General features: G+C 42.4%; 2 protein-coding genes across 17 annotated transcripts in view; one reads left to right on the top strand and one right to left on the bottom strand.

Annotated features, from left to right (window-relative positions):
• Positions 1 to 779: 779 nt before the first annotated feature.
• Positions 780 to 14,476, bottom strand: HNRNPA2B1 (heterogeneous nuclear ribonucleoprotein A2/B1). Of its 10 annotated transcripts, none has more exons than XR_001878391.1 (12): positions 14,227 to 14,476; positions 9,173 to 9,283; positions 8,087 to 8,233; positions 6,546 to 6,756; positions 6,111 to 6,212; positions 5,939 to 6,028; positions 5,454 to 5,516; positions 4,873 to 4,992; positions 4,480 to 4,602; positions 3,406 to 3,488; positions 1,960 to 2,090; positions 780 to 1,128 (listed from the first exon to the last, which is right to left on the bottom strand). XR_001878391.1 is itself a non-coding variant. In XM_017837160.1 (11 exons), exons 1-10 carry the CDS (start codon positions 14,254 to 14,256, stop codon positions 3,427 to 3,429), a joined length of 1,059 nt encoding a protein of 352 aa, XP_017692649.1. In that variant the 5' UTR covers positions 14,257 to 14,476; the 3' UTR covers positions 780 to 1,128; positions 3,406 to 3,426. The 10 variants fall into 10 exon arrangements, 7 of the variants coding, with proteins under 7 accessions (XP_017692649.1, XP_017692651.1, XP_017692648.1 ...); XR_001878392.1 differs by having other exon boundaries at positions 5,948 to 6,028; XR_001878393.1 differs by lacking the exon at positions 14,227 to 14,476 and adding an exon at positions 12,828 to 13,006 and having other exon boundaries at positions 5,948 to 6,028.
• Positions 14,477 to 14,497: 21 nt separating this feature from the next.
• The window catches only part of CBX3 (chromobox 3), a 10,888-nt gene continuing 7,166 nt past the window's right edge, over positions 14,498 to 18,219 (top strand). For 2 of the 7 annotated variants that reach the window (XM_017837168.1, XM_017837171.1), the window contains exons 1-2: positions 14,498 to 14,612; positions 16,149 to 16,199. In XM_017837168.1, coding sequence (XP_017692657.1) covers positions 16,176 to 16,199 — 24 coding nt within the window. In that variant the 5' untranslated portion in view covers positions 14,498 to 14,612; positions 16,149 to 16,175. Of the gene's footprint in view, positions 14,613 to 16,148; positions 16,200 to 17,971; positions 18,122 to 18,219 lie in introns of those variants that run through there. The other 5 variants (XM_017837170.1, XM_017837167.1, XM_017837166.1 and 2 more) reach the window with 5 other exon arrangements.

The following is an 18,219-nucleotide window of genomic DNA, read 5'->3' as shown; positions in this document are numbered from 1 at the left end:
CTTTATGATCTGGTCAACTCATTCTGTTGGAAAGAAGAAAGTAAAGCAGATTTTATCTTCGTTTTCTGCTTCCGTTGCAGCCCACCGGTTACCTATGCAAATATTTTAAAGTTCAATTTAAGAAACAGAAAAAAGTTGCATGTGAATCCTTAAACAGTATTATAAAGAAGGTTAAAGACACGATGATTCTGCCAAAGCTCGGCATATAAATTTCAAGTTTAGAATGAACTGCGTATGAAGGTAACTGGTTAAAACAGTATAAACTGAAGATACTTTCCCTCAAATACATTCCCAACTGAAGTTTTCCCAAGCTCAGACTTAGTGTTTGATTTCGTAGGGTTTTTGTTTTGTTTGGGTTTTTTTGGTGGTTTTTTTTCCACCCCCAGATGCAGCTATCAATACAGTTCTGGTACAGCAAGAACTCTACATTCCATTTGGTCTTTCTCTCTTCACCCTAAAAGCTCTTTACAGGTGAAAAGGATACTGTCCTATTGCAATTTGACAAACTGACAAACACAGCCAAAAAAATCTATTTTTAAGCACTTGTGTCCAACAGCAAAGAGATCAGCATTTTTAAGTTGCAGCACTGTTTCTCCCAACAGAGAACAGATGCCTACGGTCAGAGAAACAAGTTCTGTAAATACACTTATCAAACTGATTCTGTTTTAAATTCACCTCAAAATGGAATGTTTCAAATCATGAAAGGGTCTAAAAGCTGCACATAAACATTATTTAATGTTAGATACACACTAAGTTTTTATTAAGCATTACACTAGAACTACTTTGGTATAAAAAATACTTTATTTTAAAGCTATGAAAGTTATAAATATATGTAGTTAAACTTTCTACTCACAGAATGTTTGCTATTTTAACATTAGTGATTTGTTTCTCCTAACGAATCTGAATTTTATTCGAAAGGTTTACAAGACATTATTACTATAATTTAAAAAACCCAGCATTACAGGGAGCTGTACTAATTGTGATGTTTTATCAGTATTCATTTAACCTCTAGATTTTTAATGAAGGCAGCAAAAACAACTATTTTCTGATGATACAGAATTTCTTATTTCTTGAAGCGTTTCTGTGGTTGACCACTTCTTCATTAGTTACCTGCAGCATGGCACCTTCCTGCCAAAGAAAAAAAAAGTGTATCTGAAGATGTTTATCACATATGTCTAAACCAAATTACCAATAGGGGAACTTCAGCCATTTTTTTTAAAAAAAAAGTATAAGCAGTTCACTGGTGTGTCTAACACAAAAGGAACAGGACTTCTGTTAGCTGAGTCCACGTTCTTCAGTGGGTAGCCTTTTAAAGGCAATGGAACTTTGAAATTAGGGCATTTTTTGGTTGCCTTTTTTGATAGGCTTCTTTGATTTTTATTTAAAAACCAAATCTATTAGAGTATGCCATCCTTACTCTGAGTAACTCGTTTATTACTTGATGAATTTTCATTAATTTGAGGTGCAAACATTCAATGCAGTAAGAGTAAGGCTGACTGAATTTGGCACTAAGGTTTGTTAGCTGCAAGAACTATAAAAAATGGTGGAAACCTCAACGTTCTAGCCAAATTCCAATTTACATAAACACATTGTACACTAAAGAAATACCACCTGCAGTTTCATTTGAAGTTTTCACTTCCCCTCCTAAAGAACTGCTTATGCAGTTGTTAAAAGAATGGACGACACATTCCTTCACAGAGGCAGATGTATTCTGTGGTGCAATTTTTTTCCTTACACGTAAACAGTCTACAGTTACTTGGGAACCTTCAGGATGAAACGTGTTATATAAAATAGATTACAGCAGACAAGACACAAAACAACATAGTTCATTTTCAACAGCACAGAACTACCTTCATTGCATTACCTTGCAACCACCATAATGCATAGACTCCCAAGAAAAAAGAAAATGTTGCAGGATGCAAAAATAAAGTTGTATGATTTAATTAACTTGTGACCTACCATTTTAACTACCAACACCAGGGATGGAACCCTTGCAAAGCTTTACTAATGGACACTTGCAGGTCTCATTTGTTCAACTGTAGCAGTGTACAGTGGCAGCAGTCTATGCTTGTCCAGGGTTCATATCATAGCTAGATTCCAGTAGGAAAAAAATATGTTAAGTAGCTGAAATTAACAAAAATTTGTTTGTAAAAAATTTAATACAAGAAAACAGGATTCACAAATTTCTTTTCAATTTGTAATTGTTAACTCAATTAATTGCTATGTTAAACTAAATAACGATAATCACTATGCTGAAAGAATACTGTCAGACAATATTAGATTTGGTTTTGATACATTAAGAAAGGAAAAGTAAATAAGATCTTACCTAAAGAAGTTTAACTGAAGCTTAGAACTACTTTGCTCTACACCCTCAGCCTTCGTTGGCATCCTTATTAATCAACTACTGTAGTTAAAGCTTTGCAGAAATACAGCACAGCTTTTTAAGACTGGCTGAACTTAGTGACGTTTTCAAGAGTTCTCTTGTACTAGACCTGTGTCCCTGGAGGAGTACCTTGCTGGGGTTATTTCCTTCCCTTGCCATTGAAGAAGCAGCATCTAAAAAATCTAAAAAGGTGTTTCTCCTTGCAGAGATACCCCTTAAGTTACCTAGATATTTTACACCTGATCATTTACAGACAACATACTTTTTCTGACCAGCATTTAGTTTACACGTACAACAAAAGCTTTATATTATTTGTGGGACCTTATACTACCCACTCCTTGCCTTATTTTACAGTATTAAAAAAAAAATCTAAAATTACACAATATTTCCTTTAGAATTATTTTATTAAAATCATAAATGTACAACAGCTTCTTAACTCTACACACGCACTTAAATTTTTAAAAGGAAAACGTTATGTCTTATTACACCATGATCCTGGCTAAAAGCTTTTCAAAACTTTGAGAAAAATCTTAAAAAAGGTTTCACATGTCACCTGAAACTTACAAATTTAACATTATCAAAGGAATGCTTCTACACTTACAAAGACCACTAGAAAGAAACAACAATTAAAAAGCTAAGAAACTGTCTCAAAGGCATTTTTACAATCCTTCCTCCACGGTAAGGTAATGTTATTAAATAATCCAAATCCATTCACAAAATGGCTCTCTGCATCTGCTCTGGTGTCTTCTGCCATACCACTGCATATTTATGCATGACTGAGATAAGTGTTTCCTTAACATTGTTATTTCGATAACCTGAAGCTGTTCTGTTACCTCTGGGCTCTCATCCTCTCCTATTTATACAGTGAAGCCTGTTTCAACAGAAGTAAAGAGTAAAAAAATAGGTTATGAAATTATTCATCTAACCATTTTTTAAAGGAAAGACAATATCCTAAAAAGCTTTAAACTCCTGCAGCTACTCTCAAGAATCACTGCATTTTTAACACTTATAAACATACTTACCCATGGTATGCTTGAAGAAACTCAGTAACGGCTCCTCCCTCCATATCCACCACTTCCTCCACTGCCTCCTGGACCATAGTTTCCTGCAATTGCAGAACAAGAAACCGAATCGTTCCATCAGTACACTTCTCAAATCTAGGAATGCTTTTGACTGAAGCAATCAATCAAAGCTTGACTGAATGAACATTAACATCTACTTTACTTCCAGAAACAGCATATACAACAAAGACTTTAACATTTCGCTGTCTTCCACTAACTAACCTCCAAAGACTTTCACAGGAAGGAACTACATGCCAAAATCTTAAAAGATTCAACAGTGTTACATGTAATTTGACACACTGTCCTGTCTTGAGCCTGTGAGGGCTGACTGTACTTGCATGCTGAACCTTACAAGAAAGGGTCTTATGTTTCAGTTTCCATTTCACAAGCTTTACATGCTATATTAAACAACATTTAGGCAACAAAAAACAGGAAGTGTCAGGAAAAAAATTACACAAGAAGAAGAAAGAAAAAAGAAATCCCAACAAGACCAGTGGTGATTAACTACACTCTCTACAAAGTGTAACAACTAAAATATTTGCAGATTGGAAAATGCAAAACATTGTAGAGCAAGTTTCTATCTTTTATCCCTGAGACAGGCTTTGCAGTTTTAAGATGGGAAACTGTAGCCAACTTGCAGAAAGAACATGAGCACTGCAGTCTATCTATTGCAGAAGTTACCCAATTTCTACACGTCACTCTTGGAATTATACAGAATGGCCTGGGTTGGAAGGGACCTTTCATCCTGTTCCAAGCCCTCTGTCATGGGCAGGGGCATCTTTCACTAGACCAGGTTGCTCAAAGCCCAGTCCAACCTTGCTTTGAACACTGCAAGGGATGGGCCACACACAACTTCTCTGGGCAACCTGTTCCAGTGCCTCACCACCCTCACAGTAAAAGATAGTTTCCCAAAATCTAATCCCAATATACCCTCTCTTTAGTTCAAAACATGTCCTATCTTCCTTTCTATTTCTCCAAAGGACTAAAAGCCCACCCACTCTGGCTACAAGGAAAGTCAGGGCATATATACAATACCTCCACCATATGGTCCCCCCATGTTTCTACTGCCACCAAAATTTCCACTCTTCATCGGGCCGTAATTTGAAGGTTGTTGGTTGTAGTTTCCAAAATCATTATAGTTCCCACTTCCATAATTGCCTGCATTATCAATACAAAAGTGAAGAAATATCTAGATGAACTAAAACAGATACAACACTAAGTTACCTCATTATTAGAATTTTTAATAAAGTAAGAAATTACATAGGCATTCCAGCAGGGCATGCAACAAACAGTGTTTTCATTCTATGTCATACTATCTGGAAAACAACAGCTTCCTCAGGTAACTATATAAATACCTCTAGCCCCAATTTCAAATTATTTGCACTAATTTAAACTCAAATGCTTGGATGTTCCAAGCCTAAACATTACCTCCTCCATAGTTGTCATAACCACCTCCATAGCCCCCTCCCTGGTTGCCATATCCAGGTCCTCCTCCACCATATCCTCCTCTTCCTCCTCCATAACCAGGACTGCCACCGAAGTTGCCACCTGTGACAACACAATCCTTTAAAATAAACTTTTCAATGTAGGAGGCACTCCAATTATACAGAAATAAAGGCTATTCTTGTGTTTAGAAGTCTACAGGGAAAAAAAAATGTCGTTTTGGAAAGAAATTTCTATGAACAGTATTCTTAGAGGCACATACCAACCCTCACCATAACTGGACCATGATCAAACCCCACAAGACAGACTGCCTAAAAGCCTCACTGATAGGCTTAATTAAAATCTTTGTTTTTTTAGGAAATTTAAGACACACTCCTATTATACAGAAAAGGGCATGGCTGTCCACGAAATAACCATATGAAAGTTTAACACGAGCCAACAACCATGTAAGCGTCTTAAAGACAAAAAATGGTTTAGGCAATTAATATGAATTTTATACAAACACTAAATAAATATAAAAGTGTTTCTGAGGGAGAGAAAAACAATCACCACAACAGTAAACTAACCTCCAGGTCCTCCGCCATATCCATTATATCCATCACCAAATCCACGGCCGCTTCCATACCCATCTATTGGAAGAAAAAAAACCAATCTAGTTGAATTCTCAAAGCCCTATGACCTTAAGAACCAAATCTCAGAAATTAAGGACAGGTACACTTGACTTCAATACACATACATCCAATCAATGTTTAATCAATTTTTCCTTTTCTTGCATTTATACAATATCCAATTTTAAAAGGTCAGGCAAGTGTTGCACAGAATCAGAGAAGTCTCTGAATTCTTTAACAAACAAGATGATTAAGTTTAGTTTACTTCTGGCTTTCAACAGAAGCTTAAAAACCCCCAAAACTTCATTTGCAAATTATTTTTCCCGAAAAATGTCTAACTGCTACAACTGCATTATATTAAACAGCAGCAGAACTTACGAAGTTACCCAAAACCAGAAAGACAGTATTAGTAAGGTAAAAAAAAATAAATGCTACAAACATGCCTGTCTTACCGGCTCCCCCTCTGAAATTGCTGCCAGGTCCTGGACCAAAGTTGCCACCGCCTCCACGAGCATCACCAAAACCGAAGTTCCCTGTAACAGTTTAACATTTGTAAGGAGTGAGGTCACGGAAAGTAAACACAAAAATCAACCACAAACCACTACTTTTACGTACCTCCTCTCCCACTCCTAGAATTCTGAACCTCCTGCATTTCCTGTCTAGAGAGAGCTTTCCTTACTTCTGCGTTATGGCCATTGATGGTGTGGTACTTCTGCACTGTAACCATATCAAATAAGATACTATCAGCATATAAGTACTGATCTGGCAACAACTAAGAGCATCAAACTTCCAATCCATATACACTCAGAATCATTTAAAAGAATACAAAACACCATACAATTTCTAAACAAAGACAACAATACTTCTTTGAAATACACGTTCCCACAAAATTCACCAAAACCACGATGTAGCAAATATACAGTACATAACTTATATCGTATGACATATACCATAACAGAATCATTATCTCTTTAAGTTTAGTTCTACACAATTACCAAGACTGCAAGGGTTAATACTACTAAAAGAATGAATGAAATGAAGCTTACTCACATACAATTTTATCCACAGGATCATGGTCATCAAATGTAACAAATCCAAACCCTCTCTTTTTACCAGACTGTCTATCAGTAATGATTTCAATAGTGTCGATTTTCCCATACTCTTCAAAGTAGTCACGAAGGTGGTGCTCTTCAGTGTCCTCTTTAATACCACCAACAAATAGTTTTTTCACAGTAACATGAGCACCAGGTTTTCCAGATTCCTGTTAAAAGAACTCTTTAAATTAGCATAAAGAAAAACAATTTCACAAATTACTATTTTGCCAGGATTTCAGGATAGAATACTGATAAACTAGGATTTTTCAAGCACTGAGGTACAGCTCTCTCCCGATACATGCCCCTGGCAACCTTGTTAGGGAAGCAACACAGGGTCACTTGGAGGTTTTTCCTCCCCCCTTAAAAAAGCCTTAAAAGCACTAAAACATATACGGATCAACTGCATGGAAGTATTTAATAACTTAAGCTAGAGCATGATTTTTATAACTGAAACCAAGATACATCAGCTTCCTCTGCCCAATTCCCCAACAGCAGTGAACCATTTTTTACTCATAAAAACGTCTTTCAACCTCTGCAAATTAACAACTGTGCCTTTTAATCCCTATTTAAAATACGAAGGCAACTCCAAATATTCCTGAGCTATTTCTGCACTTTGAGCATGATAACCAAGCTGCTGCACTACCTAAGAATGACTTAGTCCTGAAGCTTAGCAGGAGCTTTGTGTGTATAAGCACTATGCACATATGCTGCTGTAATTACCTTTTTCCAAATGTTAACCAACCTTGCATTCTGCAGGGAATGGAAAGAAAACTGGAATAGCTAACAGAGGTACCGGTGATTACAAATTCCACTTCCCCATACCTTTGGGACAGCTCATTTAATTCCAGCTCATTAGTCCAAATATGCTAAACACCTGAGTCCAACGTGGTAAACAGAACTTGCTTTATAATCCACACTTGTTCACCAAGTACCTCTGAACCACCATAACCTGGCTTACAGGTTCACTGCATTTCTGTGAACACACCTGCTCTGTACCCTGAATTTGAAAATCAAGTATGCCTGGGGCTAAAACCAGCACAGTCCAAAGATGATTCTGTACATCAGAAAAAAAGTTTCCCTACTACATTTTCTACTTTTAGTCACTTACTATATACCTTTTAGAAACACCCCAAAATGATCCTGGAATAATCGAAAAGGACTGACAGGACTTTTATTAATTTGAGGCTTAGGAACAGTTCCATAATTACAGGCACTCAACATGTTTTTGCTAACACTACTTTCAGACCTCAGATGAATCCCTTGCAGACATGAATAGTACAGCCAGAGTACCTTCACAATTCACTGTAATTACAGACATTTATGTAATTGCGTCAATTAACCGACCAAAAGCGTGGGAAATAGTGCCCCAACTATAGCCTTTCAACTAGAGAATTTAAACCATGGCAATTTCAAACAAGAACAAAGCCTAAGTGTCCGACCAAAACAGAAATCTTTTTTCAAATCAGGTTAAGTATCTACTTTCAAAGCCATACTTACCTCTCTAGCCACAGCTCTCTTAGGCTCAACCACCCTTCCATCAATTGTGTGAGGTCTTGCAGCCATAGCTGCATCAACTTCAGCCATGGAAGAGAATGTTACAAAACCAAACCCCCTTGATCTTTTGCTTGCAGGATCCCTCATTACCTAAAACCAATAAACACATTTAAACCTTTTATACCTGTGTCATTTTAAGCTTTACAATAACAGTATTTGGAGAAAGTGCGTAAACTTAATTTAGGTTTTCCTTGACTTAATTTTGAAACACAATGATAATAAAGCAGCAGGCTCTGCTGATTTAACATGAATGGCACTGCTTGGCATCACAGAAATTCAAACCACTGTTGCCCTACAAGACTCTATCTGTTAACTCAGAAATGCTGCTAGATCAGTGAGGTACATCTATACTTATGTGTTTTTTCTAAAATAAAAAAAAAATCATACCCATAATTTCTTTTAAGCTTTCTGAAGACCGCAAACTTTAAATTTGTGTTATGAAACAGGTATTTAGTACTCCCAAAACAAATTCTGTGGAAGAACTTCTACGAGAGCCACCATCCCTGGTGGTATTTGAAAGACACACAGACGTGGTGCTTAGGAACGTTGTTCAGTGGTTGGGCAGTTGATAGGGCTGGGCAGTTGATAATATTAAGGGTTTCTTCCAACCTAAATGCCTCTATGAAAACATCACAGAGAAAGACATCCTTTTCCAGCTTTATCAACACTGCTTACCATAATAGCAGCTTTCTGCCAAATGTCACCAATCACACAGACGTAACTGTGCTCTGTGTGAGCACTTCCTATGCACTTCAGCCAATGACACCAGTGTTAAATTGCTGGAATCAGTGGTTACATAGTCTGGGAAGATTTTACAGGAAACAGATTGTAAATGCTCCCTAACCCTATCAACAGAGTTTGCAAGGGAAAAATCTATGCATTGCTTCCATGGACTGATTTCTGTATAAACCAAACTGGACACTTAAGAAAATCTAATATTCCATATTCTCATTAAGCTATCCAGAAAACAAACATGTAAAATTCCTAAACATTCCATGCCATTGTTGTGTATTAGTATGTCAAACTTACCACACAGTCTGTAAGCTTTCCCCATTGCTCATAGTAACTCCTCAAGCTTTCCTCTGTGGTTTCAAAGCTTAAGCCGCCAATAAACAGTTTGCGGAACTGCTCCTTTTCCCTCTGCCACAGAAAAGAAGATTACATGAATATAATTAAAAATACCTCTCTTTCATCAACGAATTAAACACCAAGATTTTCATAAGTGTCAAAAACTTTTAGTTAAGTCTTATTTCCAAAATCAAAATTGACTCTTCTAAATGTTCCACCCCACTAAAAAAAATTAAACAATTTATGCAATTCTACAGGTCCACTTTTACCGTACAGATTTTATTAGTGTGCTTATTCCTGTCTCTCCCTCCCAGTATCAAAAACAAGGGAGCACACTCGAAGACTTCCAGAACATTCCTCTCAAAGACCTTTATGAGATGCTTTTTAAAGAAAAGGAACATAAAAACAAACCTCAAAGTTCTCACTACAGAAAACAAAATCGTTCATACTGTCCAGTTCTATTCTAGGTGACATTTATTTTTAAAAACCGTTCTGGCTCAAACTGCTGTACATGAACACTACTATACTATTTACCCAAAGCAATAAAGGTAAAAATAAACAAAATACAACTAAAAATGTTCTAAAACAGGTCAACAATTGATATTTTCTCCATAATTATTAAAACAAATGGAGTCAGAGCATCTGTAAAATTGATCTGGGATCCCACACCATTGGAATTAGCAGCAAACCTCTCCACCTCAACAGCAGCAGTATCAAAACAACTCCCCTTAAAACAGACTGTGAATAATATACATTTGTATCCACTAATATAAATCATGCTTCCAATAAGACTTTATTACCTTACAGAGAAACCATCACTGCACTTGTTCAGCAGAAAACTGCTGCGATGACAAGGACATCATAAAAAAAACTCCAAAAAACCCAACACAAATGGACCAGTAATACTGTATTACATTTACTCTTTCATATGTAGTCATATACCAAAGCAGGAAGGACAACCTTCCAATCATTTCAAAACACTTTTATAGCAGGTTTATATACCAAGCATGCATTGTAATTAGCATTTTCTACACACAGTAGTATCACTAGCTCGTACCTGTTACAATTTCATGTCAAGCAATTTAAAAATGCACTAAAAAGTTGTTCCCTTTTCACAGAATTTTTGATTTCTGAATGTTGTTTTAAAGAAAACTGTCCTGCTAAGGACAAGAGAATTCAAAAGCAATGATGACTTTAGCTTTATGCTGACATATAACTTTAAAAATCGAGAAAATCTGCCTGGGTGTTTTGGTTTCCTTTAGGGGGTTGTTGGTTTTTTAAAAACCCAAACAAGGCACAGAAAATTGTAACTGGCAAACACAACATGACCAACTACACATGGGACAATAAGGTAAATGGATAAAAGGAAACTAGATAAACAATGAGACTTAGAAAACAAGCATAATACCTCAGCGCACATATGCTTTTAGTAGTATTAAGCCAACCTGCATGCAGACCAACATGTTTTCTGAGGTTGTTCAAGGCAGGCCTGGATCTAGATATTTGAGAACCGCCAGTTTAAATGTCTCTTGAAAACACTTGTAATCTGCTGTTGGATCTAATATTTGTTCTTCTAGGAACATGGACAAAACTAGTACTGTCACCTCCTTCTACAGACAGGTAAAATGACACACGAAAGTTTAAAAGCAGCAAACCTATGTTTTATGTCATGTCATTTCCTTTTGCCTCATCTCATAAAAGAAATAAAGAACACTGCATACCAGATCTGGGCTAAAAACCCCCATATGCTGCCTGTTATACTATATTTTTTTTTAATTTGAGTAAGCTGGCAAAGAAAACTTTTTAAGCAATAATATTGCAAAAAAAATCCTCCCTTGAAATTACTTCAGTTCTGCTGCCTAAAAATTAGGGACCACGTGGTTACTGTTTCATAAGCTCACAAAAGACACTTTTTCCTATACAATCAATTATCATGTATTTAATAATGCACATTATTATACAAATATGAGAATCAAGCACATTTAGTAGGCTGCTAGGCTTTTTCCAACAAGTATTAGGTTCACCTCTGAAAAGTTATAAACACGTAAATAAAATTCAAGGAAAGAATGGAACCTATCAGCCGGAACAATGACAAAACGTACCACACATTACTAACTAACATCGAACAGATCAGTAATACACTTTACAGATATATTCAGTGTCATACCTCACCCAGAACGACATCTAGGCACCACGTCTCAGGACACACCAATAACAAAATTTATTACCAGTACTTTAATGAAAATCACTGTGCAAAACCAACATAAACATGCTGCTCCACTAACACACACACACAGCCTCTGAGAGTGGAGAATCTATTCGTTTAAAGTGCTGTCAGTTTGAAGAAGCTCTGGTAACCTAACATTAACCTCCCACCAGGGTCCAGAGAGCTCTGACCGCGTAAAGCTTATGCTGAAGGTTTAAAATGTACGATAATTATCATCGCTCAAGTCCCTGTCCCTCTTAAAAATCCTGAGGGAAATCTTCATTTGGTAAAAACACATCGATACTCCATGTCTACCAAGGCCTACGAAATAAAAACTGGAGCAAACACTTCCTTGAAGATTTCTACAATACACCCTGTGGCAGGAACGGACTGCGAGAGGAAATCTTTACAACCCCTGCAGAATCTTCATTTGTATGCATTTTAAGTTTTCCTTCACAGGCTTAAAGAAACACTTGAAAGGACTAGAAAACGCACAGCCTTTACTGGAGTATGAATCACCGAAGCAAGGAAACCTGTCTGATATAGCAATAACGTGGGCGCACACATCTACGACGACCGCAGCATTACTAACTAGGGTAACAAAATTGTTTGACAGAGATAAGCGATAGGGGATCCCAAAACTCCAGAGCTCCGCAATTCCTCGGCCCGGCTCCCCGCTCGCCGCCTGAGGCGGGCGGGACGTGGCGGCCGCGCCGGCTCCGCCATGTGGCGGCAGCAGGAACACCGCGGCCCGGAGCCGGGCGGGGAAAATGGCGCCCGGGAGCAGCCGCCGCTTCCAAGGACAGGGCTGCAAAGCGCTTCCAGCGTGCAGCTACACACCCGGCACCAGGAAGACCTCTCCGGCGCTCCTTCCCGCCCCCACGGATACCGAACGACTACAGCTTCCCCCACCGCCTCGCCCGCTCTCCCGTAGCGACCCCCCCAGCCCCTGGCAGCTGCGATCCTCGGCCAGGCCGCCATTTTACCCCTCCCCCTGGGCACCGCCATTACCCACTGCACCGCCCCGGCCGCTCCGCAGCTCGCGAGGCCAAGGCGGCCCCCGGCCCGCCCACCGACCGACCCCCGGAGTCCCGCGTCCCCCTCCTCCGACGACACTTCAGGGCAGCGCGGCCACTGCTTAAGAATGCGCTTTTCACCATGCGCGGTTACCGCAGCTTCCGCTGCCTTGCCCGGCTGCGCGTCAGCCCCAGCCGCCCCTTCCAGAACCTTCCTCCGCGCAGACACCCAGCGCCCGACCCGCAGTGCGACCCGGCGGCGGCGCCAAGACCCGCGCAGACAAAGACTCAAGCCTGCTAGTAATGCCCAGCCCCGGAAAAATTCACTCCTCCCGCAGAAGCAAATGCGCCTCCCTCCTTAAAAACAAACTCTGAATCCTCCCTTCCTACGTACCATGTTCTTCATGGTTTACGTATTCCTGCTCGAGAGTACCGTACAACTGGTCGGTAATGGCTGCCTGAACTGTTACGTAATTTGAAATTCAGCTCCGCGTAGAGCTAGCGCCCTCCTTCTTCAGCCCGGGCTCGCTTCCGATATTATGGATTAATTAATTAAAAAAAAAAAAGCTAGAATCTGGAGCTTAAATGTCTCCAGAGGGGCGGCAGTTCTGTATAACGCCCCTACGTGTTTTTATCGCGCAATGAAAAGTCATCGACTCCGTTAGTAATGGCCGTCTCCGGAATGAGCCGAAGAAGCCGTCGTCGTCGAGCTTATGCGCTTCGACAGCCGCCGGAAAGAGCCGAACGGGGAACGGAAGCCCATTCGGCTCACTTCGGCAATTTCCGGAACCTGCCGAAGCAGGCAAAAATGGCGCCCCGCGCCCGCTCGGCAATTTCCGGACAGAGAGACGCAGCCAGTTATCGACTGCCCCGGCCCGCTCGGCAATTTCCGACAACGGAACAGGCTCGCGAGACGTGCTCGAGCAGAGCCGAAGCGGCCCCGACCACCGCTGGCCCCGTGTCACGGCTGGTTTTTGGGTTTTTTTATTTATTTTATTTTTCCGGAAATTGCCGAGTGGACCCGAAGGCTCAAAGCTCGGGTTATAATTAGCCGGAGGCGGCGCCGCAGTGCCCCTCTATACGCGTGGTACTGGCAGGGAGCGGGCGGGCGCAGCGTACCCCCGAAATATCGCCCTGGCCCCTGCCCCTTCCCCCTCCACCCGGGCAGGAGGAAATGCGAACTACACATTTTGGCACCAGCGCCGACACATCGCGGGGTCCCGGCGGAGGGAGGCGGACTTCGCCACAGTCCGCTCCGCTCTACCCCGCACCGCCGGTATCGGGCACACTGCCTGCTCCGGCGCTCTGCTCTCCTCCCCTCCTTCATCCCCTCCCTCCCTCTCTCTCCCTCTGGCGGCCCCGCACACACCGCAGCAGAGGGTGAGTGCTGCCGCCCGGCGCGCGAGAGAAATGGCGCTGGAAAGGCTCCTTTCTTCCCGCCCCCTCTGCTCCCCCTCCCCCTCAGCTCCACCGCGGATCCACCCGCGGCTCCTCCGCCCGCAGAGAAGCCTCCCCGAATCTGGCTCCCCGACCCTTTTTTCCACTTATGAATGAGTTTTGGAGCCCCATAGCCCCGCTGCTTTCCGAACCCGCTTCCCTACCCCCGCCCCTCGCTTAGGGCCGGGCCTCCCCAGCGCAACGCGGGAAATGGCCGCGCTCCACACGGGCCCCTCCAAACGAGCGAGGCCCTCGCTCCGCGGTGGGGGGCGGCTCCGGCCCGGCGCGGACTCCCGGCGGCGGCGGCCATCATGGCGGCCGGGGTCCGCAGGCCCGCTCCGCTCCCCCCACCTCACCCAGTCGCTTTCCCTGTCGCCGCGAGGCATCTTCCTTCTTTTGGACGCCTGGCGCGGTCCTGCGCTCGCCCCGCGTTGGAGAGACGTCTTGGCCCCCCTCCTGTGCCGGCGGCGACGACGGTCGGAGGTTGTAGCGGCTCGCGCGTAGGCGGTGGCGGCGTCGTGCGCTCTGCCCCGTCACAGCCGCCGGCGCGCAGTGCTCGCCCAGCCCAGCCCAGCCCCGCCAGCCGCCGCCGCGCTGCTCCCCGCCCTCCCTCCTTCCCTCCCTGCCCCCACCCGCTGCCTCAGCCCCCCGCGGATGTCGCTGTTGCTGCCGCCGCCGCTCAGTGCGCGCAGGGCGGGAGCGAGGAGGAGACGGGAGACCCAAGCGGCTGGGCGCCATTGAAGTCTGTATCCTTCTCTCTCTCTCCCTATTTTCTCTCGCTGCAGCCGCCTCCTTCCACCCCACCCGCTCCCGAGTCCTCTTCCCTGATTCCTCTTCCCTCTACGGCTTGCTGCGGGCCGTCGCGGGGAGATGCGGAGCGCAGCCCACCCACCTCCCCCCCCACTTCCTTGGCGGTGGGGGGTGGCGGGCGGAGCGGGGCTGCCGGGGGGTCGCGGCCCCGGCGCCCGCTCGGCGAGGGAGAGAGAGAAGGAGGGAGGAAGGGAGGGAGGCCCCCGGAGCCGCGGGCGCTGCCGCCGCGGGGAAGGAGGGCAGCGCCGGGGGCGGGGGCAGCGGCACCGGCACCAGCACCAGCGCGGCAGACAAAGCCGGCCCGCGGCCGTCCCTGCGTCCCTGCCGGGCCCGGGAGAAACGTGGCGGGGCGGGGGCAAGGGGACGGCGTGGAAGGGGCCCTGGTGGCGGGGGCGGGAGCGGCCCAGGGTCCCCTCTCCCGGCCCCGTTACCTCGCCCGGGGCGGCCCCGCCAGCCTCATGTTCGCCCGCCACAGGCCCGAGGCGCAGCCGCCCCCAGCAGGCCTCCGCAGGGCTGCCTGTTTTCTGACGGAGGATTTGTTACTGGTTTTGTTGGGGGGGGTTCCCTTTTCTCCTGCCTTTCAAGAGGGGGGACACAAGGCAAGAGTCTTCGCGCTGGGGCCCTGGCCCCTGCCCTTCTCCCACCTCGCCTACCCCACCGCCTATGTGGCTGCCAAAATCCACCTCCCCTGTCAAGGGGAGGACTGGGCGGGATTACTGAGTCCGGGAGGTATTCTGGCCTTGAAGGACTTTTCTCTTTTGCCTTGCCCAGGCAAATGGGGAATTCTAACAGTTCTATAGCTCGCAGTGGGGTGGGGACAATACGTGCCTAAGGATCTGGTCGGTATGAGAAATGACATGGAAAAGGGAATGAATTGTGTTCAACATCATTTGCGTAGGTTAATTATGTAGTATGTATGGCTTAGCTGAGTTAATATTGCTCTAGGACCTTAACTTTTGCAAACGTGAGAATTAGAAGGCAACGTTATAGTTGCATTAAGATAAATATTTGCTGTTTATAAGCATTTGCTATCATGTAAGAGTAGTGGGTGATTCATTACACTACAGATACGTAGCTGTTCCCCACCAGATTCGCAGTTAATATACCTTAGGTATATCTCCAACTGCTAGAATCTGAAATCCTGTTCTGTTGGGTTTAAGGAAATAAGCATCCCTGATGGTCCTCCCCCTTTTCCCTAGAAACATCTCTAAGCCTTTGAAGGCCTCGGGAAAAACCTTTTTTAACCCTATCTACCACCTTGTCAGTATCATTTATCCTGGCTAGTGTAATGGTGCGTTACTGTTACTGCCAGACAAAGTAATAACCTACTTTTTGTTCTGGATTTAATCCGTATAAGAAATGTTATATGCAGTGAATACATGGGGGTTGGAACAAGGACCATGTTTGTCTTGGGATGCCTTTCTTTGAGTTATGCAAACTTCCTTTTAATTGTCATGCATTTTTCTAGTAAAAGCTCTGCAAGTCTGCAATAAAAATGGCCTCCAATAAAACTACATTGGTAAGTTCATGCACACCTAAAGTATATAAGGATTTAATCAACATATTTTTCTTCAAACCTATAACTTGGCATCTCCATTTAAAAGATACATCCACATCTCCCCTCCCCAGCATTATTCTGACCAAAATTTCAGATCCAGAAAGTAAGGCTACTAGAAAGGACATTGGCTTTAATAAATCTGCCATTTCTAAAGAGACGTGTTGGGAAAAAAAGTGTGAAAGGACTCTGTACTATTTCATCTGTCCTACAGTAGAAAATACTAAGGATTTTTTTAGCTTCCTTTCAGCACACCATGTAATTCATCATACATGTAAAAAATAAAATTGAAATCATGTACTGATTTAATTTCTCCCAGTGTATTTAGAGAAAACTAATTGCCTGAGAAAAGGCAGTTTTTACAGATGAAAAGTAATATTATTGAGAAATGATGTGGCATAGTTAAGATGCCTTTTGAAATGATTTTTAACAAATAACAGTTTCTTTGAATTTCATAGGAGCAGAGATTATCAGATGTCAACCCTTCCTGGACCATTTTAATGATGCATTCATGGATCTCAAGTCCTGTAAAGCTTTGCTTGACATTAAAATATGGACTTCTAAGGGCAGTTGGTTGCTGGTTACCATTCAACTAATGATGATATATAGTTTTGTGAAAAACAGAACTGAAAAAGTATAGTGTGAGATACATCTGAGTTTGAGGTGGGGAAGTAAGCAAAAAATATACAATTCAAAATTTGGATAGCAGAACAACTGCTTTATAACAAACTCAAAAGACCTGTTCTTAAATTTACTGAAATGATTACTAGTTCACTCAGCTTGAGTTATATTAAAAACTTGCATTAACTCCTGGCTTAGAGGTGCAATGGCGTGCTTCCTCTATGTTGTATGATAACAAGCTATTTTAAAAGATTTCACCAAGGTGAAAGTCTGAACTTTCTGTTTGTAATTGATTGACCACTTATCCCTAACTTGAGGAAGAGAAGAGTTAGCCAGCCTGGGGGGAGGGTGCCTCAGAGAGAGGAAAAAATCTATGAATGCAGAATTTTTAATCTTTCAATGTTGTTAACAATTTTGCTGCACAGGTCAGGAAAATCAGTTATGGTTCCCATGGGAACCGTAACCAATTCTGCTTCATTATGTATTTGCATGCAAAACCTAAATGTATTAGGGGATAGGGTAGCCCTAGAGCTGTAATTCTGATTTTCTTACCTCTTGTATGTTAAAACCGTACACCACAGTGTCACTTCAGTGTTTTAACCTTGCCCCTAAAAGAAAGAGTGGTTATCCGTAGCTCTGCATCTGTCACATGTGACTTCTGAATGCAGAAAGGGAAACAAGCCATAGAAAAGCCTTCAGTGTCAAGTGCCTAAGTTACAGCTTATATCATGCAACCACAGAGAAGGGAGATTCAGGGGCCTAGTGGACATTTAGTACCCTTTAACTTCAGTCAGATATCACATTCACTTGTGGGCTGAGATTTGCATGGGCATGTGTAATCTCAGAATGTACAGCTTTTTTAACATGTTCAGTATTTCTGCAGGCTCTGCAACCAAGTATTATTTTAATAAGTTCAAGACTTTGGAGATTAGTGCTGATGCACAAGACCCAATTAAATCTTTAATACTAAAAGCAGCATAGTCTTGATTTTGTTATTTCTTATTGCACTTCAAGAAAAAAATACAGACCCCCATGACATTAATTTTCTTCTGTGGAAGATACTTAATATACTTAAGTCTTAGAAAGTAAAAAAAAAAATTGTTGCTTTGATACAGAAATCCAAAACATTGATCTTTAAGTGACAAGAATTAGTGAAGCCGAAAAGAGTACCAGAAAACAATCTTCCATTGAATCAAAGAATTTTAGTCCAACGGAGAATACAGATGGAGATGTTCCCCACTTGTAGCCTGCTTGCCTCATCACCAGTAATTATAATGTTATTACTATGGTATAGTGAGTCTGTCTTTTACTGTGTTGTTGTTTTTTCCTCTGCTTCTTTTATTGTTTGTTTCTTTTCCTCATC

Source organism: Lepidothrix coronata, unplaced genomic scaffold (genome assembly GCF_001604755.1).
Source record: "Lepidothrix coronata isolate B3197 unplaced genomic scaffold, Lepidothrix_coronata-1.0 Scaffold294, whole genome shotgun sequence".
Lineage (NCBI taxonomy): Eukaryota > Metazoa > Chordata > Aves > Passeriformes > Pipridae > Lepidothrix > Lepidothrix coronata.
This window is presented reverse-complemented; position numbering and strand designations above follow the sequence as displayed.